The sequence below is a fragment of the Suncus etruscus genome, chromosome 17, assembly GCF_024139225.1.
Source record: "Suncus etruscus isolate mSunEtr1 chromosome 17, mSunEtr1.pri.cur, whole genome shotgun sequence".
Lineage (NCBI taxonomy): Eukaryota > Metazoa > Chordata > Mammalia > Eulipotyphla > Soricidae > Suncus > Suncus etruscus.
The window spans coordinates 9,203,832-9,231,142 of record NC_064864.1 but is presented as its reverse complement, the minus strand read 5'-3'; the positions used below and the strand labels follow the sequence as shown (position 1 = coordinate 9,231,142).

Genomic DNA, 27,311 nt, shown 5'->3' with positions numbered 1-27,311 from the left:
GCAGAGTGGTGCGTTTGGGGAGGGCAAGGTGTTTATTTTTCTTTGTAACTTTTGAAATTCCATACATAAACGTTATCCCTGAGAAAAATCTGAAGACAAATAAGAGTGTTAGCAAGAAACTGTCTTTGATCAAACGCAGATGTCAAAAGAGCAAAATACTTCCAGCTACCACACCACAGATGCCAGCTTATTAGCAGCATTTTCTAAAGAGTTTTGCAAAGCTTTTATCCTCTATGTTCTCTTTGGCCATCCCTCTCCATTACCACATCATCGCGTTTTTCCTGTTGTGGGATAATAATTCGTCTTATTACTTTCCGAGTGATCTGTAGGAAGCAATAGTGAAAGACAGAGGTTTTTTTTCAGTTTTCTATTTCAAGGGCTAACACTACAGCAACGAATGGCAGAAACATCTAAATTCCCAGAGAAGCGTGAAACCCCACGGGTGATTACTTTTCTCGTGATGAGGGTCCCTTCTTCATCAGTAAATTGTTCTTCTGTGATCGATTCACCAGGAATGTTTTTTGCTTCCTCTCCCTGAAGGAGGTGGCACAGAGATTAGCAACATACTAACTGCATGGATCTCCACACCACTCTGTATACAATAGCCATGCTCTGGACTTGTAGAAAAAAAAAAGGTATGAGTTCTCCTAATATCTATTTCAAGAGAAAAAGTCCAATTCCACTCATAGTTATTTCACAACCAACAACACTCAAAGTAAGTCTGCACAGGAATGCAAGTTAGTGACAAATTTTAAGAAGAAAGTATATGAAAATACATAATTAGAGAATGCAATGAATCAATGAAACACCAACAGAAAGGTTTCATTTGTTGAAAAAAATTAGTCAAGAACTAGACCTCAGATGATATCATCTTACTGCATATACTGTTTTTATTAAGCCTACCAAATCTCTCAAACAACTGATATGAATTATACTGACGCCACTTGGAACTGTAAGAACTGTAGTAGGGATATTATTTTTTTATATTTGCTTTTGTTTAAAATTGACTAAGAGTGGTGTTTACATGTTTTGAAGCATTAAAAGTTTCAGGGTATTGGGGCCGGAGAGATAGCATGGAGGTAAGGGGTTTGCCTTTCATGCAGAAGGTCATTGGTTCGAATCCCGGCGTCCCATATGGTCCCCCGTGCCTGCCAGGAGCAATTTCTGAGCATGGAGCCAGGAGTAACCCCTGAGCACTGCCGGGTGTGACCCAAAAACCACAAAAAAAAAAAAAAAAAAAAAAGTTTCAGGGTACAAAGAAAAAAAATCTTTCTTTACACTGAAACTTTCAGATCTTCAAGGGAAATAATGTTTGGTGAAATAAATAGTTTTTGCACAGCAGCACTGAACTTGCCACAGTGGTGAGTCCTTGAGACAACGGTGGAGAGAAGTGAATGCTCTGGCAGTGTTGGAATGTTCTATGTAGGAAATACTAACGTTAACAGCATCGTCAATCACTGTGCCTAAAATCCATTATGTGGACCTCTATTTGCAGATCTTTCTGAGGGAAATACCAATCTGCTAGCCAAACTTCTTGTTGAAAAGGTAATCTGAAAAGCTACAACATAGTGTATCACAATCACTAGTTTGATCAAAATTTAGAAAAGAAAAAAAAAACAGATCACAAAGAAAACAGTTGCCTTTCCTGAAAACTATAATTTGAATTCTTCTACTGTTTCTGTCATGGAAAAGTAAATCAACTAACCATGTTGTCAGTACTAATTGTAAGAATTCTACAATTTATATTGCCACTGTAAGATGACAGTTATAGTTTGAAAAGGACTTTTTTTTGGTTTTTGGGCCACACCTGGCAGTGCTCAGGGGTTACTCCTGGCTGTCTGCTCAGAAATAGCTCCTGGCAGGCACGGGGGACCATATGGGACACCGGGATTCGAACCAACCACCTTTGGTCCTGGATCAGCTGCTTGCAAGGCAAATGCCGCTGTGCTATCTCTCCAGGCCCTTAGGCTATATTTTTAAAGACTGTAGACTCATAGGTTAAGACAGTATGGTATAGGTAGGATGAAATTCAGCAGCTTCACTCTTAATCTTGCTTATGACTAGTTTTCATTTGAGGGACACATATTTTACAAGAGTTCAAACCCCAGCATCACATGGCCTTCTGACCATTGTAGTGTGCCTTGCGTGCTGCCGACCTGGGACAGACCTGGGTTCTGTCCTATGCATCCCATCTAGTCCTGAACCTTCCAGGAGCCATTTCTGAGTGCAGAACCAGGTGTACCCCTGAACACTGCTGGGTGTGGCCCAAAATTAAAAAAAAAAAAAAAAGAGCAGGAAAGCAGAAAAATTCAGATACTTAAATACACTAAATTTTTCAGCATTTTTTTGGTTGCACCTCACAATTGGAGGTGCTTGAGGGCCATATAGGATGCGAGTTTTAGAACTTTATTATCTTTCCAGCCCCTCCAATGATGTTTGTTTCCCTGGTTGGTTTCATATTTGGAGAGAAACACAATTTCATATTACTATGAAAAGGGATGGCATAAGACAGCAGAAAGACCAAGAAAGGAGCATGAAAGATTTTATTATAGTTTAAACATGAATTAACGATAAATTGTTTTACTAACTTTTAGTAATGTCCAGCTCTTTGAATGTTAGACATTTCAAGACTCCCAGTAAAATCTAATAAAATAGAATTGGGGTGCCTTGTGGAAAAAGATGTCAATCAATTTTTAAATTGTTTGGACGATCTCTAAAAGAAAAGTGAGGTAGGTATATTTATATAAGCATAGTGACTACAAAATCCTTATTAATATTAATAATTTTAGAAAAAGCAAAATCCTTTTAATAGCAAATAAGCCACACATGTGGTTGAGATCCACTGTTTATATATAGTTTACCTTGCATGTTCACTGTTTCCTACAAAAATTCATATTGTGTATAATTAAAGGTGGTCAATTAATGCTTAATAATGTCATAATAAGTGATTCTATTGTGAATAATTAAATTGGGGGAGTGGATGAGAAAGGAAGTGAATAAACAGGAAAGACGCTGGTCACAGAATACATTAAAAAATGCCTTTGTTTTTATTTCCATTAGCTGTATTTGATAACAAGAATTACCAAGCTGACTCTTTAGACTCTCACTTTTACTTGGAGGTAAAAATCTCTAATTGGTTTCAAAGAGCAATTTTTGCTTTTTAGTGCCATGACTGAATTAAAGGCCTGGACTCAACCACTGGACTGCATCACTGCCTCCAGTTTCTACTTTCACATAACAAAACCCACACCTCCTTGGTCTTATTGTTGTTGTGGGCAATACCTTCCTTCTACTTTTGTTTTCTTCTATTTTAAAGGATAATCAGAGCACGGATGGTATGACTACTTCATTCCTGACGGCCACCACCATAATGACTGTGCTTCTCTTTGAACCTCTGCTAGAAGTATTGCATTTTAAAATTTTACCCTTCTCCTTGACATTTTTTTGTTCACTTGTTTTAGGACCATACCCAGTAGTGCTCAGAAGTTACTCCTGTCAGAGCTTGGGGGACAATAATGGGTGCTGTGGTTTAAAACTGGTAGGCCACATACAAGGCAAACAAACATCCTACCCACTGCACTTTCTCTCAGCCTCCTCCTGTCCTTGAATTTTTTTGTTTAGTTTTGGGTCACATCTGGCAGCACTCAGGGTTTACTCCAGGTTCTGTGCTCAGAAATCACTCCTGTCAGGCACCTGGGACCATATGGGATGCCGGGATTTGAACCACCGTCTATCCTGGATAGGCTGTGTGCAAGGCAAATGCATAATCTCTGTGCTATCTCTCTGGCCTCTTCTCTCCTTGAATTTTTAAATACAATGAAAGAATAGCTCAGAAGTGTACCAATTTGCTGAGTGTGACAGATAATATGAAAACCTGAACTTTCCAAAAATGAATATCTTTGTATTTCATATAATTTAGCTGATTATTAAGCAATATGTTGCTTATAATCTATTTTTATTTTATTTATTTATTTATTTATTTATTTATTTATTTATTTTTTGGTTTTTGGGCCACACCTGGCAGTGCTCAGGGGTTACTCCTGGCTGTCTGCTCAGAAATAGCTCCTGGCAGGCACAGGGGACCATATGGGACACCGGGATTCGAACCAACCACCTTTGGTCCTAGATTGGCTGCTTGCAAGGCAAACACCACTGTGCTATCTCTCCGGGCCCTATTTTTATATTCTAAAAAGCCTAAGGACATTAAAAAAATCTGGTTTGTGAATAGTGGCTATCTCTGAGAAATAGTATAGGTAGGGCTTTATATATTTTTGAATTGCTTGATTTGGGGATATCTATATAAACCTTATTTTGAAATCAGTAAAAATGATATATTATGTATATATATATACATATGTATACACACATTTGAACTATGTAGTAAATGTCCTCTTATTTGAACCTTATCAAAATTTCACAATATTTTGGTTTAGAATTAAAGTTTTTACCTTTAATCACTGAATTTGCCAAATGCATAATGTGAACAGGACTGCAAAGCAGCTTTGATGGTATCAAATTATTTTAGCGTAAGTCCTTAATTATGTCAACTCTGACCCTCGGGTGATTTATGTTAAATTCCTGACTAATAAAAGTTGCATGAGAAAGTAGCAGAGAATAAATTTGGCTAAGTCAGTAGGATTCAAGATACTGCTCAACACTCTAGGCCAAAAATGCAATTTGGAATCTGTCGGCTTTCTTGTGCAAAACTGCAAGCTGAGATCCCGCAGAATTAACCCCCACAGAATGGTGCCAGAAAAGGGGCCTGAAACCTCAAATACATTCAGAACACACACCCTGCATTCCCTAATCCCCTAACTCTGTCTTCCCTAAACACAAAAGCACACACCCTGTTTTAATCCCCTCTCACACCCTGAGTCAACACCTTACTTTCCCCTACTATAAATATTCATTTCCCACCTACAATAAACAGAGTCACTCAGTTCCTAAGTGGCTGGTGTAGGCTTCTTTGTGAGAACTCTACTCCCTTAGATCCCACCTCACCCATGACTTCTACATCTTGGCCTTTCTGACTTCATTTACATATGCTGATATAGTTGTAAAAATCCGAACACAAATGGAGTTTGCTAACTCAACTGACTTCTTAGGGTTCTGAAAATAGTAAATTTATATATATATATATATATATATATATATATATATATATATATATATATATATATTAAAATAGTAAATAAAAAGTCTACAGGGGATGGTGATAGAACTCACAAGATTCGTATCATGGTTTGCATGTGGGAGGCCTGAGTTTGATCCCTGGTGCCATCTGATTCCCAAGTTATATGCCTAGTGCCCTACAGAAGAAGAAAAAACATTGTATGCTCATCTCACTTATTGTACAGCTTGAATAGCTAAACAGATTGGATTGTTATGGTAAAAGAATCCTTTTTATACCTACTTTTTCTATTGGCACTTGTTAACTCTGGGAATGAGAAAACAGCCCCCCAAGTAGTTCTCAGCTCTGAGTGTCTAAATACTACAGAGATCACTTTGAAAAACAAAACCATTAGTTTTATCTAAAGTTGGACAGTTTTCTTAAAGTAGGTCAAATTCCTAGCATTTAAGACCATTAAATAGTTTCCAGGAAAGCCAGCTCAAAGTGCTTTCTTCTATGCCATTGCAAGTGGCCACATGTTAAATTTATTCAAGGAAAATTTATTTGATTTTATTTGCTCTGGAAGGAAAAGAAAATTGCACTATGGAAAAAACAGGTAAAAGCACTTGACTGGAGGATTAGGTTCTTATTTCAGAACTGTTCACTACACTGCTGTGGATTTTGGAGTGAAACATCTCATCTCCTTTTCTTGGCTTTAAGTCTCTGGGATTCCTTTTTTTTTTTTTTCGGGCCACACTCGTTTGATGTTCAAGGGTTACTCCTGGCTTAGTGCTCAGAAATTGCCCCTGGTTTGGGGGGACCATATGGGACGCTGGGGGATCCAACTGCGGTCCTTCCTTGGCTAGTGCTTGCAAGGCAGACACCTTACCTCTAGTGCCACCTCGCCGGCCCCTCTGGGATTTCTTTTGTTTCTAACTTTTGTCAATTTTTGAAGACAAAGTTTACATGTCAGATTTATCGTTTATAACTTTTGTGTCAAGCTTTTACATTAAAATATCCAATCAGAGTGAAAAGCAGGTATGTACAGAAAGATACTCTGTGTCTTCCAGTTAATATTTATCTTCAGCTTTGTTTTTTTCTGTAGCAATATAAAAGACATTTCTCAAGGCCTAAAGAGAGATTCTATTTCTTTTTTTTAAATAGGGCCCTCCCAGTGGTCAGTATTTCTGACAATGCTTAGAAATGTGGGGTATACCAGGCTTGGCTTGGTTGTGGTTGGTGTTCAGGGATAAAACTGTGTTCTCATCTTTTTGAGTTAAGAGAGGTTACATTCTTTATACAATGCTTTCCCAGCATGATAATTCCATTAAATATCCTTAAAATGACAGACTTCAAAAAGTGGGTGTTTGGTCCCGGAGAGATAGCACAGCGGCGTTTGCCTTGCAAGCAGCCGATTCAGGACCAAAGGTGGTTGGTTCGAATCCCGGTGTCCCATATGGTCCCTTGTGCCTGCCGGAGCTATTTCTGAGCAGACAGCCAGGAGTAATCCCTGAGCAATGCCGGGTGTGGCCCAAAAACCAAAAAAAAAAAAAAAAAAAAAAAAAAAAAGTGGGTGTTCAGGAAGAACACAAACAACTTGGCTTTATGAAACCTATAACATAATTATGCTGAGCTTTCAAACAAGTTCTTAATAAAAGTGTTAATATATATGTTCAAATGAATAAATAACTAAAAAACCTGTTTTTAAGCTAACTCACATGTCTAGAAATTTAGGAGAAATATTTCTCACTGAGTTGGAAAATTTGAATGTTTTTATTCTTCAGAGTTATTCTGATATATCCTGTAGGAATATGTTTGTTTTCTTTTCTATAAAAATGGTCAACATCTGTAATGGTTAGCTACTAAGAAGGGATATGATATATCTGGATGAATCAAAAATATGTCAAACATACATATAATATGACAACGTATTTGCATGCTCCCTCTAAAAGTTTGACTTTAAAATGTACTTTTAAATGATATAAAATAAGCTACTTTTTATATAAAATAAGTTTATATAAAATAAGTTATAGGAGTAGCAAACATAAGACTTTAATACCTTAAAAAAGTACCATATTTTTCACACTATAGGGCACACTCCCCCCACCCCAAAGTGTGTCTTATGAAGCAAATGCTGCCTGGAGCTGAAATCTGAGTGCAGTGGAGAACATCTAAAATCTACGTGCGTCTTATAGAGTGAAAAATACAGTAATTATTTTTTTACACAAATTCCAGGTAATGTTAGGGGGTAACTGATTAAGAAAATTGGATCATGCTTTGAATACTTACTAGATAATGTGAAGAAGTTTTACTTGCCTGTGTAAAATGTTCTAAGAAGTGATCAATGATTCTTTCTGAGCCTTCTATTGAACTTTTGGTTGATGTGAGAATACTATAAGGTTTTACAAAGACTTACTGTATTCTCTAGCATTTTAAGTTTTAGAAAAACTATACTAAGACAGAGATTCTTTCATCTGAACTCCATGGAAAGTACAAGCAACAGGATTACAGTTCTATATACCTAAGCCAGCTTCATGGGCGTTAGTTGAATCTCTTGATATTTAGGAGTAAGTTTGACAACCAACTTTTTTTTTTTTTTTTTTTTTTTTTTTGGTTTTTGGGCCACACCCGGCGGTGCTCAGGGGTGACTCCTGGCTGTCTGCTCAGAAATAGCTCCTGGCAGGCACAGGGGACCATATGGGACACCGGGATTCGAACCAACCACCTTTGGTCCTGGATCGGCTGCTTGCAAGGCAAACGCCGCTGTGCTATCTCTCCGGGCCCGACAACCAACTTTTAATAGATATTTCTCTTCTTTCTCTCTATAGCTGCCAATCAGGAATCCTCCAGTTATTACAGTCATAGTTAGAAGCCTGAGTGTTTAAAATGTCTTCTTGATTCTTTGTGGTCAATGATCCTAACATCAAAGAAGAATTCAAGACACAGAATGACGACAGTGGCAGACCTGCTGGACCTCACCATAAGTGAGGTAAAGTTTTCCAAATTCCTTTGTGGTGAAAATTAAGAACACCATTAGTCATAGTGTTCAATTGTGCTGTAATAGTGTGGGATTATATATATTTTTTACTTCTAGTAAAAAAAAAGGCTTATAATACTTAAATATAGTTTAATATTTTGTATAAATTAGATTTTTAATCATTTCAAAAAATTTTGGCAGATTTTGATGGTTCCATCCATGCCTGGGTGGAACTCCAGATTCTCTGAACCTCTGAATATAGTTAAGAAAGAAATTTATTTTGAAAAGGGAACCTGGGGTCGGAGAGATAGCATGGAGGTAAGGCGTTTGCCTTTCATGCAGAAGGTCATTGGTTTGAATCCCTGCATCCCATATGGTCCCCCGAGCATGCCAGGAATGACTTCTGAGCATGGAGCCAGGAGTAACCCCTGAGAGCTGCTGGGTGTGACCCCCCCAAAAAAAAGAAAAGGGAACCTTCTCATGGTTCCTCTTTTTCCTTTATCTCATTTCACTAGAGCCTCTGAAGCTTCAACAGGACATCTTTTAGTGACTATGAACTATTCTCTTACAAGAGAGAAGCTTGTTCACACAAACAGCTTTCCCAAGAAAAATGGGGTGCAAATGCCAAGAATTCTCTAATAAAATCACAAATGCCACAGGTCAAACACAAGCTTAGATAGAGACAGGCCACTTCCATGCAAAGTGGCTTTTTCCTGTGGGTTGCTCTTACAAGCTTTCAACTGTACAGAACACATACAGAGTACTTGCTTAACAAACATGCTGAACTTTCAAAAGCACAAGAAAGGAACTTCTTCTGCAGCAGAGCCCCATAACAACTTGGTTATGGGAATACCTTGATAATCAAACGACGGCGAGTAATTCGGGTAGTGACTCTCCGTTCTTCCTCGGAACTCGAATCACTTTCACTCCAATCCTGATAAATGCATTTTTTTTTAAATTTCATTTTTTACCATACAGTCAGTACAAAAGACCTTCTGAGAACAAATCAAGAAAAATGTACTTTCACTTGCTGTTTGCCTTCTAACCTGGCCCTCTGGAATATCGTGTGTATTTGTGAAAAATATTTTTTAAAATAGTGAAAGAAAAGTTTAGGTAGAGTCATGGATTTAAGGTCAAGATAATGAAATGAGAAATTATTCAAATAACATATAGAAGCTTTTGGCCTTAAAATCAATTTGAAGAAACATTAATATTAATTTTAACTAGTTTTCAATCTATAATTTGAGCATATAATTTTGTCAGTAGTTCAAGTCACCCTTCAATTGGTCATAGAAAGGGCTATATTATTTTCTAAAAAATTCAGTGGATTTTGACATCTTTCTCAAAAGATTTCTTTTTTTTGTTTGTTTGTTTTTTTGTTTTTTCAGGCCATACCAGTTTGATGCTCAGGGGTTATTCCTGGCTAAGTGCTCAGAAATCGCTCCTGGCTTGGCGGGACCATATGGGACGCCGGGGGATCAAACTGCAGTCCTTCCTTGGCTAGCGCTTGTAAGGCAGACACCTTACCTCTAGCACCACCTTGCCGGCCCCTTAAAAGATTTCTTTAAAACAAATTTATATCCTCTTAATTTGTCATCTTTATTTATATACAGGGATTTTTATTGGCACATACTCTAAAGACAGAAAATGTGAAAAGTCTTGTATTTTAAGAACTAAAGCAATTAAGCAATTGCTTAACTGAAGCAATTAAGAACTGGTAAGAAATCAAAACAGAAAAGGAATGTTTCATAGAATGTGAATATGGAATATGGAAATAGGACAAAGCAACATTATTGGCTGCTAGGTTATCTACTATTCAGAGAACTACTAAGTTGTATTCAGGAATTAATAGAATGGATAGAACAAAAAAATTTTTAATCTAAATTGTCCATCTAGGAAGCTTTAAATTGGAGAGTTTTTCACTTGGGTAAATTCAAAGGCAAAAAAATGCATTAATAAGCCTACATGTCAGTTATGTTATAAACCAATTAAAAATCTTAGGCAGTCCCTTAAAATAAAAAGTGGCTGTTTGCACATTACGTTTCTATTCTTTGGGTTGAAGGGTAGTGAGAAGTTGAGATAAGGATTTTTCTTCAGAGTTACCTAAGATTTGGTTGAGAGAACTAGGAATAAATAAAATTTTCTCACAACTCCTGGCCATGGTTTCCTGCATGAAAAGAAGTGAAAAGCAGCAGAATTTTACCTTGTAACAGCAGGCAGTCATCCGTGTAAAAGCAGCACCCGAACTTTTGACCTGATTTTCAGAAAATAAAAAACGGGGACTGTTTTCTGAGATCATGCCAAGTGACCCAGTTGGTTGTTTCTCTCCTATGGTCTACCCACAAAAGATACATGGTGAATGGTTTTCAAGGAGATCAGGTTCATATCTCCCAGAGTTTTTGAGTCCACTAGGAATTTTTATATTCATGAACCTTCATTCATTCATTGAAGTAGATCAGTGATCAATACCAGAAGCTCAAAATCATACCAATTCATGAAAACTTTTCTTTTTTTTTGGAAGGGAGAGAATTGGACCACAGCTGGCAATGCTCAGGAGTTACTCCTGGCTCTATACTCAGGAATTGTTCTGAGAAAGTTTGGGGGACCATATAGGATGCCGGGGATTGAACCTGTGTTGACTGCATGCAAGGCAAATGCCCTAACTGCTGTACTATTACTCTGGCTCTGAAAACATTTTTTAATCAGTACTATTTTCTATTACCGATGAACTGAGTTTCCATTCAAGGCTGATACTTGTCTTCAAGAGTCCCAGTATGTCTTCTCCCATAGCTCATATGTGTGTAAATGTACACAAAGCAACAACTTGATTTCTAAACATTTCTCCTGACTTTTATAGAATAAGTTGTCAGTTAAAATGACACAGTGGAAAGAAAAAAATGACAAAATGACTGATTCAAAGGAAACTCACTTTAAAAGAGAACATACTGGGGCTGGAGAGATAGCATGAAGGTAATGCGTTTGCCTTTCATGCAGAAGGTCATCAGTTCGAATCCCGGTGTCCCATATGGTCCCCCGTGTGCCTGCCAGGAGCAATTTCTGAGTATGGAGCCAGGAATAACCCCTGAGCACTGCTGGGTGTGACCCAAAAACCACAAAAACAAACAAACAAACAAAAAAACAAAAAACAAAAAAACATACTATCCCAAATCATCACAATATCCAGAACTAAACTTGTCGGAGAAGAAACAAGAGAAGTCTAAGAATTTTACTGTTTCTCCTAATAATGAGAAAATGGCCAAAAGATAGTTTGACGAAGGGAAAAGGAAAGGATAGAATTACTAGTTAAACTGATAACTAATCTGAAAGACTCAGAGTTTAAGTTTTCTAAAAAAAAAATTTAAAAATTTAAATAATTTCAGATTATTCATGGACTTATTTCTTTTACAAAATACATGTCCTGCCCCCATCTACAATAGTTACTTAAGTGGGTACATTCGAGAGGAAACTAAGTGTGACTATTCCAAAGACTAGTATTACTCACAAGCTGTCTTCTGTACAGTTCATGAAACAATACAACATTTGGGAACAAAAAGCAGTGGAAAATGTAAGAAATTAGTTTCTTTTTTCTTATATACACTCGAGCCACATTTTCATTTACCAGGTTCAGATATTTCAAAAGTTTAAATACTGAAAGAATAAAAGAAAATCTTTTGGATGGTACCACAAAAACATAAGTTCAAAGAGTAAGCAACAAAGAATATAACAGCAGGTGTGTTTGAGATTAAAATGAACATTAACATAGCTATCTTAAGTATAGAACTACACTTCTAACTTTAAATTTCTAAATGCTTCCAATTGACAGCGGTTCAAACACACATACAGACCCACCTCATTAGCCTTAATTCTTCAAATTTTAAAACTTAATTTCAGAGCACAGTACCATAATAGACTCTAAGAAGAACTGATGCAGAAGAGCCAGAAAGGGTCAAAATCATTATCTTCCATAAAAAAGACTGGATTGAAAGCTCGGAAATGCAAATTTCAGATACAATTCATCTTGTACTTTATGCTAGTTACATAATCCCTAAAGTTTTGCTCAGTCTAAAAAAAATTAGCAAGAGTGATGCTTATTATTTTTCTTACCTGATGAAGACATGAACAGCGAGAATAAGCTTTACTTCGTACCTTCTTTACCTTCCCCAATGAGTGTTACCATTTTTTAATCATACATTTATAAAATTGGAAAGAAAAAAAGAACCTCAAGGGCAATGGTACAAGATTCATTGGAAGAAGTGAAACCTGGGCATTTCCGTGCAGTGACAACATGGCAACATACCTTAGGTTCAGACCCACTGGACCCCTCTTCTTCATGGAGGTTCAGTCTTGGCTTGCCATCTGCAGGAGAAGTCCTACTCATTTTTTTCATACTGACAGGCACACAGGGTTTAGGCTCTTCGATGACAAACTTGCTGGTTTCTTCTGCAGATTTTTGATAGGCTGTTAGTGACGATGACGCTTGCTCCTCAATGTGACCCGATCCATGTAATTTTGGTTTTAGAGTTTCCTTCGTGCTCTGTTTCCCTATGTCATTTGGGGATTCGGCAAAGTAGGGTTTCGTCTTTGCGTCTGGAGAGACTTCTGTATGGCTTCCATTGGCTTCAAATTTTCCAGGTTCTCCTTTGAGATATGAAGTAATGGGATCTCTACACTGGTCAGGGCTACAAGAGGTTAAAAAGGAGAAGTTTACAATACGATGGGACACTCCAACCCCTTGGGGACTTTAGAAGCTCTCTAAACAGTTACAGTCAGGTTTTCAACTACCTTTCAAGGCATAAAGTAGAAAGCTATGAAAAAAATTATGGCGGGCCCGGAGAGATAGCACAGCGGCGTTTGCCTTGCAAGCAGCCGATCCAGGACCAAAGGTGGTTGGTTCGAATCCCGGTGTCCCATATGGTCCCCCGTGCCTGCCAGGAGCTATTTCTGAGCAGACAGCCAGGAGTAACCCCTGAGCACCGCCGGGTGTGGCCCCCCCCAAAAAAAAAAAAGAAAAAAAAAAGAAAAAAATTATGGCAACTGATATTAAACTGGGGTCGATGAGGGGTGGTAGGGCTATCCTAGGTGGCTGTGCTGATGACATGCTGGGATGCCAGAGCACCTCCTTATCTGGCTAACAACTGCAATAATCATTTGCATGTTTTTTATTCTATAATTACTTAGAAATAGGAAAAAAAAATCCCCAAAGGTTTTATGAACAAGCCCCAAAATACAGAACTACCAATATGACAGAGGTTATAAATGGTTTCATGTTGCCAGGGAAAACACTGTTGACAAAGAATAAAATTAAGTCCTATGATGAGATATTTCAGGTATACCCACATACTAATCCTTGTATATATTTTCAATAATAAATTCTGCCATCATGCTTTTTATTTTTAAAGAGAGAATAGGGGCTCCTTGAACAGTGTCCCAGGGACCAATTTTCTGCTATCCCACAGTCAAGCTGGAAGGATCAGTGCTTGACCTCAGCCACATTGCACTGTCTAGGTCAGTAATGTATGGGGGGGGGGGTCACATGATCAGACTCTGGTCCCTGTATTTACATTGTCTCTTATCCTTGAAATGTCATTCTGGCTTGATAATACCACTCTTCCAAAAGAGTTTTGTGAACTCTTTCTTTGGGAAGTTTTATTTATCAGAACTTTATTACAGGGGCTAGAGAGATAGCACAGCAGTAGGGTGTTTGCCTTGAATGCGGCCAACCTGGGAGGGACCTGGTTCAATTCCTGGTGTCCCATATGGTCCCCCAGCCTGCCTGAGTGCAGAGCCAGGAGGAACCCCTGAGTACCACTGGGTGTGGGTCAGAAAGCAACCATCAATTAAGTTAAAAAAAAAAGAAATTTATTACAAGGAAAAAAAATACTAAATAGTATTGTGAAATAACCAGCTGAAGTTTTCAGCTGTAGTTTATTAGTTGCTAATAAAGTAAAATAATGGCAACAATTACCCAGAGTGTTTGCACCAGTCATCTGGTAGGCATGCTCTAGAATCTAGAGTCTAGATTTTCTTTTTAATCAATAATCCTGTTTGATTACAACAGGGAAGGAGTGGAGCTTGAGGTTCAGTTCCAAGTGGTCATTAGCACTGTGGACTGAATCCACCCCTTAAGAATGCACTCTAGGCTTTTAAGCTACCTCCTGGTCTAGTAACGTTCTTTCACAATATAGATCTCATGGTGGTAGGATTTGAACATGTCCACAGGACACAGACTCTGATCTTTCATTGTACTAAAACTGTTTTAGCTATGAACAAATTTATATCACAGCAATATTATATAGACTAAAATTGATTTATGCCATGTTACAAGTGATATAAAAAAGCTTTTCATTTAGAAAGGTTATAAAATGCATTTTTGTTTTTTTTAGTTTTGGGGTCACACCCAGCAGTGCTCAGGGGTTACTCCTGGCTCCAGGCTCAGAAATCGCTCCTGGCAGGCTCAGGGGACCATATGGGATTCCGGGATTCGAACCAATGACCTCCTGCATGAAAGGCAAACACCTTACCTCCATGCTATCTCTCCGGCCCCATAAAGTGCATTTTTTAACAGGAAAAAGATAAGTGACATTTTGCTCCTATACACTGAAATTTTAAAGAAGTATATGAAACAGAAGTTGGAGAAATAATACAGCAGGTAGGACATTTGCCTTGCATGTGGCTGACCCAGGTTCAACCACCCTAATGGTCCTCAAGCATTGATGGGCATGCCCCAAAAACAAATTAAAAAGTATATACAACATGGAGCCGGAGTGATAGCACAGTGGCAGGGTGTTTGTCTTGCATGAGGCCGATGTGTGATAAACCTGGGTTTAATCCCTGGCATCCATATGGCCCCCTTAGCCTACCAGGAGCGATTTCTAAGCACAGAGCCCAGAGTAGGCCCTGAGTGCTGCTGGGTGTGGCTCCTAAAACTAAACATAACAAATGAAAAGTATATACAACAAATTTTAATTTTAGTGTCTGCTATTGCTAGGTAACAGAATTGTACTGATTTAAAAAAACCAAACAAAATTCCCCTGATTCAATGTTAATATGTACCTAAAATATTACTGTGAACAATATGTAAGCCACTATGATTAAAATAAAAATTATAAAAAATAAAAAAACAAAAAACAATACAAAACAAAAACAACTGTACTTAAAGGGGCCAGAGGATAGCACAGTGGTAGCGCATTTGCCTTGCATGCAGATGACCCAGGATGGACCTCAGTTCAATTCCCAGTGTCCCATATGGTACCCCGAGCCAGGAGCCATTTCTGAGGGCAGAGCCAGGAGTAACCCCTGAGCATCACCGGGTATGCCCCCCCCCAAAAAAAAGAACCAAACTAAACCAAAACAAAACCAAAAAACTGTATTTAAAGACTTGGACATGTAAACCTATAAACCTTTGCACTTATGGAAAAGGTTATCAATAATTTTAATAATGATGTTTGAATTTCATTGTACCTTTTCCTGATCAGAATGCTCCAATGTCCCTTTAAGATAAGTTTTGCCCCTAAACTGGAATTTAGAAAACATGCTACCTTCATGTCATAATTCTTTTTCGGAAACAGCCGTACCTGTCATCCAGTAGATCTAGCAACCCACCAGTTAGTCTTCGAACTTGAGTGGGGGACTCGGGGTTTCCACTTGACGTCTCGTTCTGCCAACCTGTAATTGAAGACATTTCCAGTTCTGCTTGCTGCACCCGCTTTAGAATAGCCTGCACTTTTTCTTCTGTCATCTCCTCAGCCTCTACTCCTTCTTCAAGACGAATGTCCTCCAAGAGAGATTTGAGTTTTTCTTCCGTCATCTCCTCATCAGGACCAGATTTTCCTTTCTCTGGCTGCTCAGAGCTGACTCCTAACTTTCTAGTCTGTCTCAGTGGCTCTGCTGACTGAGTACTTTGGGGGGACTCAGTCACACTTCCGAGGTATCGAGGATACTCACTTAGGCAGACATTCTCCAAGTGGCTCTCGGCTAGGTCCACTGGGTCAGAAATTTCTGTGAAAGGCACGGAGTCTTCGAGTTTGCTGTCTTCTAAGGAAGTGTCTTCTGCAGTTACAACTGGAGGTCCATCTGCTGGATACTCTAAGTTTCTCTGGGAAGAAACTAGCCTTTCACTCAGTGTGCTAGGACTTCTAAAGGGAGATTCTGTGCTAGAGAGATCACTAAAATAATCATCTTGCTGGAAAGGGGTGGGTGGTGTATAGTGCAACCCTGTGGGAGTTTCCAGTTCCACTTGAAGGGAAGGATAACCTATGGAAGACAGTACAGTTCGACTGACTGGGATGAAGTAAGAGAACACACAACAGCATCAAAATAAAACACATGGAATGACTTAAATTATAGCAGGTATGAAAATGGATAATGGATTAGAGAAAGCTGATCAACTTATGGGTTTAATTTAATTAACTAAGTCCAAAAACAAACTAGTGCAAATTATAGGAAGAGCATATTCAATAATAATAGTTTCTACCAATTTGAGCCAATTTAATATAGTCTAGTTAAACCCAGTATGTTAGTTTTGTGATATAAAATATGGTTATTTCCTGGCCAATTTTATTGTCTTTCTACTTGGAGCGTGCAAAATCCTTATTGTGGGAGACTGAGTACAGTAAGCCACAAGAAACCAATTTTCATAATTACTTATCATTTATTTTAAGAACTGTACAGATGAACACTGTGCTCTTAACTTATTTCACATAAAATTTACAACAAAAGAAAAATACATTTAATCTTTAAAGACAGGCGATTAATTTTTAGAGCAGAAACACTAAGAAAACCATTGAAAATGGTATTAGGAAAGGATTTAAAAAGGAAAGTAGAAAAGAAGTTTAGGTAACATATTCAGGCGTGATAATGAGAGGAGATGAAGGAATGGATGTGGACTTTACAGGTCTTGGAGTACCTGGTGACAGGAGCCCACTCAAACCCACAAATTAACTTAAAAGAAGAAATGATACACACAGAGGTGGGAGGAAAGTCACTTGCAAAGAGTGTGGAGGGGGGCAACTCCCTTCTTTTCCACTTTGCCATAGAGCCTAATGGAGCATTTTTCTCTTGAGCAGAGAGGAAAGTCAGCAAAAGTCAATCTGGTCGTGGTGAGGAAAGGAAGTTTCACAAAAGTTCAGCCAAGAGGAGAGACAGAAAAAAATGTCACCCAGCTCATTGTTTGAATTATTCTTGTTCAATAAATTCTACAGCCCAATTTTTCCATCAGTTCAACATAAATACCAAGATAGCTTTTGTTGTAAAATCAAATTTACAAAGCTGAGCAAATATTATTTTATGATGGTCACCTATAAGTCCAAATTTTTAATGAAAAGTTGGCTAAGATTAGCTAAGGCTTATCATTTGCATAAGTGAAACTTCATACATCCATTGCTAAACTTTCCTAAAATTTTTTAAAAGGTATGTAAAATATGAAGCTAAAGCAACAAAAACACCTGGTAACTTTAATGGCATTATCATTTAAAAAATGTTAACATTAAAGCTTTATGGCTTCTGAATAAATTTTTGTGTTCTAGTGATCTTGTTTATTAAAGCTACTTTTCTTTAAAAATAAGCTACCAATTATAATCTACAAGTCGGCACTAATTTACTATAAACCTTGCTCTTCATATTTAGTGCAAAAATAATTTGCTTTCCATTGTGTGCATTTGTGAGACAGAATGTTTAAGAGAGCTTTTTTATCTCCTAGATTCTTTTTTTTTCTTATAAAATTTTATTTTTAGTTACATTTATTTATTTCAAATTTTGATTAGAACACCACAATTTACAAGTCGTTCATAATACAGTTGTTTCAGGCATTGAGTGTTTAACATTAATCCCACCATCAAAATGACTTTTCCTCCACTAATATCTCCACCCATCATCTCAGCCTGCCTTCTTGCTGACACAAATTTATATCACATGGTTAGGTATAATACATAGGCAAATGGAACTATCAAAACTTAGATCAATCAGCATCAATATGCTATGATTGCTCTATCTCTCAATGAAGTTACTAATGTCATTCGGGAATTGCTAGCTGTGGTTGGTGTTAGCTGAGCCTTCTGTGTTACTGTGTTACTGAACTTGGTGGTTTTCTATGCAACTTTTCCAACAGATTTTTCTTATAAAAATGTTAGAATAATTTAATTTGTGTGTATAAAAAGGTTTATATACTGCTTCCTCTCCCCAAAAAAGTGTGTAACAGAGACTACAACAATAAAAAATCTAGTTCTATGGTGATAAAGGATGTTTAAACATCATGTGATGTGAACATTATTAAAAAAGGCCAACACCAAATTATTTTCTTATATCAGTTTGGGGGGGTTCACACCTGCAGTCAGGGCTGCTCTATGCTCAGAAATCACTCCTGACAGACATAGGGGACCATGTGGGATGCCAGGATTCGAACCACCATCCATCCTGGTTTGGCTGTGTGCAAGGCAAACGCCCTACCGTTGTGTTATCCCTCCAGCCCAATTTGCCAAATATTTTTAAATCACAGCCCTCATAGGGAATAGGGAAATTCTCATAGGAACCTATGCCTTAGAAATTAACCTCCAGTTTCTAGCTTACTGTCACCCTGAGCAAAAAAAAATGAGCTCACAGTAGATTTATTAATGATAGTATAACTCTGAAAATTCCTTTGAATCTCTCCTTTTTTTCCTTCTCTAACCAGCCTGCCTTTAGCAATTAATCATAAAGCCTGTCAATTCTTCCCTCAAAAATGACAATTGCATTTATTTCTTAGTTTGTTTTCACTGCCACTATTCTAGATTAAGCCCTTGGGTCAATATAATCACATACCTATCTATACCTGTTTATAAGTGAGACCAATTATTTACAAAATAACACATTCTCTTCCCAAGACAAAATGGCCCTGCTATTGTTTAAAATTTCAGTTTTTATGTCTCACTTTATTGATTTCATGACTCAAGGTGGGTCATTATATACAGTATGAATAATTTGGGCCATTGTGAATTTTTCCTTATTGCTTCCAGTTTAACTGGCTCCAGTTAAAACTCCACAGTAGGCCGGAGTGATAGTACAGTGGGGCAGGTGACTGCTTTACAAGAAGCCAACCAGATTTGGTTGCCAGCACCCTCTGTGGTTCCATGAGCCTTCCAGGAGTGATCCCTGAGGCACAGAGGCAGGAGTAAGCCCTGAGTACATGTAGGTGAGTCCCTACCAATTCTGACAGGCATGGCAAGAAGCAATCTGACTTTCAAGGGAACTACTGTCTATGTTGGGGTCATTGGCACTGATTATATTTTTCCCCCAAGTTCTATGCTTCTTATGAGCTTAAAAGGTCATGACTTTGACACTAGTCCCCATCATGTTTATGTTATTATGTAATATCTGATAAACATATTACAAGAGCTGCTTTAATTTTTCTGCTGAATTATCTTAAAGGGAAACCATTTATAAATTTGAAGTCTTTTGTCACATATGCAGATCTAGAGGTTTCTGATTGTTACTTGTTTAAATGTGTCAGTTTAGGGGCTGGTGAGGTGGCGCTAGAGGTAAGGACCGCGGTTCGATCCCCCGGCGTCCCATATGGTCCCCCAAGCCAGGGGCAATTTCTGAGTGCTTAGCCAGGAGTAACCCCTGAGCATCAAATGGGTGTGGCCCAAAAAAAACAAAAAAAAATTTGCCAGTTTAAAAATAGAATGGGAGGGTTTTCATATTTTTCCAAACTTGGAACTGTAGGAAAACTTTTTCTTTATAGTTTATTTTCCTACTTCTACACCATCATCACATTTTACCTCAAATTTTATACATGGAGTATAAGATAAATATATGATCAGATAGAGGTTTTCTTAACAATAAGAGCAGCATGTTACATAAGACAATATTTTGAGTGATGCTAGTTTTTTAGTAACTATGTAAATATTTTATCCCAACAAATTCATTGTTTTTACTTTACAATGTTTATAACATTCTTAAAATTGAGCCAAATATTTTGATTACTTGGCAAAAGTAGCTCACAATTTGATTTTTAAGTACATGTGAATAAGGAAGTTCATAAGTTTGAAAAACTGTGACAAAACAATATATTCTCAAGACAACACATCCTTGCCATTTTGTCTATAGCAACTCAGATAATTTTTGCTTTTCTACCTCATCTGTATTTTATATATTCACCAAATTTGTTCTACCTGCGGATTTCTTTGTGGACACTGGCAGAGAAAAATGCTATGAAATGAGAAATTAAGTCAAGCAATTCACAATTCAGTTTTAGGTAACTGCATTCTGCTACTGCACTTTTAAATTTTTTCTAATCATTAAATAAATATGAACAGTAAAATTAATTACCATCAACAGAATCATGGAAAACATTGTTCTCATCTGCAAAACTTCTGGTGCCAGAAATATTTCCATAGTCAAATATTGGTCCTTCTAGCAGAGTCACTATGTCTATTCGGTTAATTTTTGTCAAGACCGAAGTTAAGGCATCAGCTGGAAAAAAGGAGTGGGGAAAAAAAGGTTGAAAACCCAATAAAACTTTCCATCAAATACAATAGCCATACAAAGGCATGACTTTCACCGTCCTCCTCACATTTTAGTTTTTCCTTACTCCAGCTTAGCAATAATCACTATCCAGAGGCCTCAGAAAATATGTCATTACAAAGAAGACAAATTAGGGCTGTAAGAATCACTTTGAAGCTGTGCGAATGACAGCAAAATTTATTTCGTTGTAAGATGTAGACCAGATGGGCCTTTAGATATTCAAACTTCTTAGGCATAAAGGATTAAAATAAAAATGTAAACATCTGCCTCCTTTTTTCGACTGTCAAAATAGGTCACTCTTGTATTTGTGGTGAAGCTCTTTAATGATTTACTAAGGTCAGTCTGACCCAAACAAATCCACAATAACTTATTTTACATCCTTGAGGGCTAAACTTGACATTGCTATAAGTACTGAGTCTCTCCTTCCCACATCCCAATCAAACCAAATCTAGTAATATTAGAGAATTCTCTGCAACCAAGATGAGTAAAATATTTTTTATTTCTTACATTGATTCTACTGTTTCTGCCTCTAGCTCCTGGATTGGGCATCTCACCATCACCCCATTATATAACCAGTCACACATTTTATTTTTATTTTTGATGATCACAGAGAAAACTCTGAGGAAAAAATGTACAACTCTTTGTTTTAGGAAAAAAAATTCCTTAAGACTGAAGTTTAAAAGCTAGCTCTAGATAAATCAGGCATAGCCACAAACGACTTGGTATTACTTTTTAATCACTCTGATTTTATATCTAAAATACTGAAGATGTAGATATTGAAAGTTAAAAATAATAATATAATTTTAGCGTACTTGTAGCATTTTTTCCGTCTCTGGTAACCCACTTTTTTAATAACATGAAGCTCTGAGAAATTAAAGAATTTGGATTTTCCACACGTATTTGGTTGATTTCATCCACAGAAAAATTTAGCTCCCTTGCCAGTTCTATAAAAAAAGAAAAAAGAATGATTGAAATCACATATTCTTTAATTACATACATTTCATAAAAGTAATGTTCAACAACCAGTTTAGAAAAAAAGATGGGGAGGGAGTAAAAGAATTTATAGTACAACCAAGGACAACCTTTGGAATGTGTCTTTACATACTTGAGCTTACAGAACATTGGTGATCTAATTTAGGCTGTGGCTTAACTCGTCTAATTATTTAGTTATGAAGATTACTAACTTGTACAAAGATATTGATGTATTCTTTTAATTCAGCCAAATTATTTGTTGTGGGTTGAACAAATTCCATTACTAGGTAGAGACCTAAAATTCATAAATACAGCAGAATAGATGCTGTATAGCCTGTGCCATATTTGTACGTTTCCCCTTGCCACTCTTTATTAAAGTATACATTTTACTCATAACATTCCATTGTAGTTGCCTTCAGGTTTTAGGGATACCCTGTGGGAGGATAAATGATTATTCCAGGCCATTCATAATTGAAGAGGTGGTGGTTAACTTTCTGTCCATCTAGATACACACACCTATATCCTCAATTCTGTATGTATACATTGTCTTTGTAAATATAAATGAATAGAATATTAGTCTTTGGAAGGAAAAATATAGGAGTTCCAGATGATAAGGAAACTAACTTTTCATTGCATAGTTTTTATACAGTTAAGATAACTTATCATGCATTATTTTAAAGGATTATAAGTAATGGGGGAAAGTTCTTTCTTAGGAAAAGAAATTGATCAAGATTTGATCTTGCTAAGAAATATTTTCAGGAGCTGGAGCGATAGCACAGCAAGTAGGGTATTTTGCCTTACACGTGGCTGACAGGGTTTCAATCCCTGGCATCCCTATGGTCCCCTGAGCCTGTCAGGAGTGATTTTTGAGTGCTGAGCCAGGAGTAACTCCTGAGCGATGGCAGGTACATCCCCAAAACCATATATATATATATTTTTTCCCCAGTTTGTTCAAAGGCTTATAAAGATTCTTAGACTAATGGATTTTTTTTGCTAAAAATCAGGATGATACACAGGGTTCTAGAAGTGATTTGCATATATTGATATAAATGCATCATTGATACTGTGGGCACTATTAAAATGTTAAAAACAATCCACATGTTGAAAGATAGAATTAATATAATGCAGTAGAGTTTGAAATCATTGTGATTAAAGTATCTAAGTTTGAAATTCATTGTGTATCATGGTGGATAAATGAAACCAGATCTTTATGGAACAACTGATAAACTGACACTTTTTTTCTCTATTTAAAGGTTTTGTTTGTTCTTTTGTTTGTTTTGTTTTTGGGTCACACCCAGCAGCGCTCAGGGGTTACTCCTGGCTTCATGCTCAAAAATCGCTCCTGGCTGGCTTGGGGGACCATATGGGAAGCTGGGATTCAAACCACCGTCCTTCTGCATGCAAGGCAAATGCCCTATCTCCATGCTATCTCTCTGGCTCATTTTTTCTCTATGTAAAAACAAAATGCTTGATTTCCTGACTCTTTTGTTTGTTTGTTTATTTTTTATTTATTTTGGTTTTGGGGCCACACCCAGTGATGCTCAGGGGTTACTCCTGGCTCTATACTCAGAAATTGCTCCTGGAAGGCTCAGGTGACCATATGGGATGCTGGGGGATCAAATTGCGGTCTATCCTAGGTTAGAGCATGCAAGGCAAATGTCCTACTGCTGAGCCACTGCTCCGGTCCCTAAATTTCTTATTTACTTATTTATTTAGTTTGATTTTTGATTTCCTGACTCTTAAAAGTTATCTACTGGTTTCTATTGTGTCAAAGTGGGGAAGTGACAACTTGCGTAAGCTCATGGCTTATTACTGGTTCTATCTATACTCAGAAATTATACTCCTGGTAGGTCTTGGGAGACCATATGGGAAAATGGAGATCAAATCCAGTTTGGCTGATATTATGCACAGCAAGCACCTTACCTGCTCTAGTCCCTTTGTTTATTTTTTACCCACTAAAATAAAAATTAAAGATGTCCAATTTTGCAGTCATGGGATTAAATATAATAAAGCAAAAAATTATATTGTGTAAATAACTCCTTAAAGCAGGGGCCCTCAAACTTTTTAAACAGGGGGCCAGTTCACAGACCATTGGAAGGTCTGACTATAGTAAACACAAAACTTATGAACGAATTCTTATGCACACTGCATATATCTTATTTTGCAATGAAGAAACAAAACAGATACAAATACAATATGTGGCCCGCGGGCCATAGTTTGAGGACCACTGCTTAAAGCATTTTATAAAAATTCAAAATACACAAAGGACTGGAAAATAGCACAGTGGTAGGGCATTTGCCTTGCACACAGCCGACTGGGACTGACCCAGGTTCGACTGACCCTGGCACCCCATATAGCCCCCGAGTCTGCCAGGAGCAGTTTCTGAGCATAGAGCCAGGAAAAACCACTGAGCGCTGCCAGATGTGGCCCTAAAACCAGCAACAAAAATAAAAATACACTTAGATAGCAACAGTGATTCTGAGAAACACAAATCATTCTTGTAATGTGTAATTCTAATTTTTCTAGTAACGTTCAGTGAATATATAGCAATCTAAATTTTTAAAAAGTTGTTTAAATTCTTCAACTCTTGGTATTTTAACAGACAGTAACGTAGTTAGCCCTTTTTTGGAGACTCAGCAAAGTGCAAAAATACACTGTCACAAAGAAATTTTACTTTTAAAACTTTATATCTGGTTATTATGTCACAGTTTAAAAAATTTACTTTGACAAAGACTGGGTCTGCTTGGGAAAATAATTTAAGGGGCATGTAATACCATAAAATCAACATTTGTCCCAATCTTTTAGGATTAAAAATTTTAGTGTTAATATTATTAGCAAATATTTATGCAAAATGAAATTCTATTTCCAACAGTATGCAAAGGTTTACTCAGGCTAATTGCTTTATTTGAAAGTTTCTTCATGCTCTTGATCATTAGCAATGTCTGAATGTCAGACACTTATTTAAATAAGTGGAGGAGGTGTGCAGAATTTAGGGTATTCAGAGGAGAAAACCTGTCATAATTGTTTTTTTAAATTTATTGCTGAAAAATATGGAATGCTTCACGAATTTGAGTGTCATCCTTGCGCAGGGGCCATGCTAATCTCTGTATCGTTCCAATTTTAGTATATGTGCTGCCGAAGCGAATACAACCTGTCATAATTTTGTTTTGTATTCTCCCTAAAGAATGGTTACCCCAAGGATGGGATGTATATTGCTGATGATATGCAGGATAATTTGAGAGATGACAATAACTTAAAAATATTATTTTCAAAGTATTGGGACACATGCTTTGCATGTGGAAGTCAGTCACATCACTTGGTATAGCCCCTAAATAAAACAAAACGATTTTCGTGACCCATTTTAATAATGATCAATTACTACCTTCTAAACTAAAGAAAAATATCTATAAGATCTTAAATTTGACTATAGCCTTTATATTGGCTATAGGTTTAATATAACCTAATCTAGATTGGCTGTAGGTGCAATCCATGGCACAACAGAAAAAGGAGAAATTTATCTGACTCACATGGAGAAAGATCTGGAGGATTCAGGTAACATTATTCTATTTTTATGTATTTACTGTTTTCTGGCCACACCCAGAGTTTATTCCTGGCCCTATGCTCAGGGATCATTCCTGTAGGGCTTGGAGACCATAATGGGAGCTGGGAATTGAATACAGGTTGGCCGCTGCTGCACTCTGGGCCAGGGAGATAGTACAGGGCTTAAGGTATATGCTGTATATGTGGCCAAGCTAGGTTTGATTCCCAGCATCAGTTCTGGCTTTCTGAGGATCACAGGTTATAGGCCCCAAAGCCCCAGAGCTCTACCAGATATGGCCCAGATACTAGCACCACCAAGGTCTTATTGAACCAAAGACCTGGTTGGCAGATAGTAGGTGTAGACGGGCAGATGCCTTCTAATATACTTGAGAAGTCCTTCCAGATTTTTTTAATTTTGTTTTGTTTTGTTTTTGGGCCACACCTGGTGACACTCAGGGGTCACTCCTGGCTATGTGCTTAGAAATCACTCCTCGCTTAGGGGAACCACATGGGATGCCAAGATTTGAACCATTGTCAGTCCTGGATCTGCTGTGTGTAAGGCAAATACCCTACTACTGTGCTATCTCTCTGGTCTCTGGTTTAGTTGTTTTGATGTTGTTTGTTTTTTGAAAGGGGTGGGGCACAGCCATATGTACTTATGGAATATTCCTGGTTTTGTGCTCAGGATCAGGGCCAGCCATATGCAAGGCAAATCTCCCCAACTATCTATCTTTCTGACCCCTGGAGCACCGGATGATTTTCACACTGCCATGGGTCCCTCAAACATTGTCACAAAACTAAAATAAACTTATGTGGGGTCTGGGCTATACTTTGCAATGGTCAAGAGTTACTTCTGTCTCTGCACTCAGGAATTACTCCTGGTGGTGCTCAGGGGTCCATATGGGATGCCGATGATTGGACCCATGTTGGCAAGGCAAATACCCTACTCACTGTACTATCATTTAAACTCCCAAAATAAGATTTTTTTAATTTAAAAAGGGAACCTTCTGTTTTTTGTTTTCTTGCTTTATATACTTATTGGAATATGTATTTCATTTTCTTGCATTATGTTCTTATTGAACTTATCCTTATTTTCCATTATCAATGTGATACTAGATTTCCTTTTATGTAAAATTGTCACATAAATAGGTGACAGATAATATGACTGTATCATAAAAATGATAAGACTCTAATGTTTAACATGTGGAACCTGGGCATGAATTACTCAGTTTAATACATTTTCTCTAAGGGCATAAACTTTTAGATTGCTGAATTATTTGAAAGCTCTATCCTTAGTTGTATTTCCCTTCCTGCTAGAAATGTGTCCTTACGTGAAATTTTATCTTTCCAGAAATGGCATTGTGAAAATGTGTTTCGAATTAAACATTTCCATTTCTATTCTGTGTGTGTGTAATGAGAGAAGGCTTTGAAAAACTCTATGCAAGAGATGTCAGAAATTATTTCTGGGTTGAAAGAACTATATGTGATAAATTTTTCACTTGGTCCCTAGTTTTTTTTTTTTTTTAATAGTGAGCCACATATGAGTGAAACGGTCTTATGAGTAGTGTATAAACTTACCTGTCCAACTCAGTCCCAGGTGATCAGCTACTATTGCCATCCTGATATCTGTTCGCTCACACGGACTCTGTGGACCTACGATTTACAATTTCTTAATTAAAATAATCATCAGGACAGGGAGGATACCGGAAAATTGCTTTTCGCATTACTCGGATTTTTACAGAGACTAGTGCTAACACTGTACACTGAAATGTGTCCTAATTGCCTACATGAACACTTCTATGTCCACATGATTCACTGGATTTTCACCTCTAATCAGGTCAGATGTGAGACTACATGAATGTCCAATGTAATGGAATCGAACATGCTGACAGACTAGCTAGTCGACAACAGTTACAGAATCGTTGTGTTGGTGAAAAATAAAAACACCAGGATGGGATTTTTTGAGAGCTGAGCTTATCAAACTTTGGACAGAATCATTTTTCACGAAACATTAGAAGAAGGAAAAAAAATGTACTACTCATCTCCAAGGACACCAGTCTCTCCCGCATGCTTCCCTACCTTTCTACCGGTGTAGCATGGTTCAAGGGAGGAAAGAAGGACACACAGACAGCACGGACAGAGAGATGACAATGACAGAATGAGACACTACGAGTCGGTCACTTCACAAGCAATCACAACAGGTCATGCACTAGC

At 37.4% G+C, this 27,311-nt stretch overlaps 1 protein-coding gene and 1 non-coding gene across 11 annotated transcripts in view; both read right to left on the bottom strand.

Annotated features, from left to right (window-relative positions):
• The window catches only part of ANK3 (ankyrin 3), a 551,722-nt gene that overhangs the window by 9,611 nt on the left and 514,800 nt on the right, over positions 1-27,311 (bottom strand). For 7 of the 10 annotated variants that reach the window (XM_049790516.1, XM_049790512.1, XM_049790515.1 and 4 more), the window contains 5 exons: positions 26,676-26,750; positions 21,398-21,529; positions 20,391-20,534; positions 15,662-15,752; positions 12,385-12,766 (listed from right to left, as the gene is read on the bottom strand). In XM_049790516.1, coding sequence (XP_049646473.1) covers positions 12,385-12,766; positions 15,662-15,752; positions 20,391-20,534; positions 21,398-21,529; positions 26,676-26,750 — 824 coding nt within the window. Of the gene's footprint in view, positions 1-12,384; positions 12,767-15,661; positions 15,753-16,031; positions 16,341-20,390; positions 20,535-21,397; positions 21,530-26,675; positions 26,751-27,311 lie in introns of all 10 variants that reach the window. The other 3 variants (XM_049790519.1, XM_049790520.1, XM_049790521.1) reach the window with 1 other exon arrangement.
• On the bottom strand, positions 24,602-24,705 carry LOC125995357 (U6 spliceosomal RNA). The gene has a single exon (XR_007490896.1). It is a non-coding gene; the product is annotated as a U6 spliceosomal RNA (small nuclear RNA).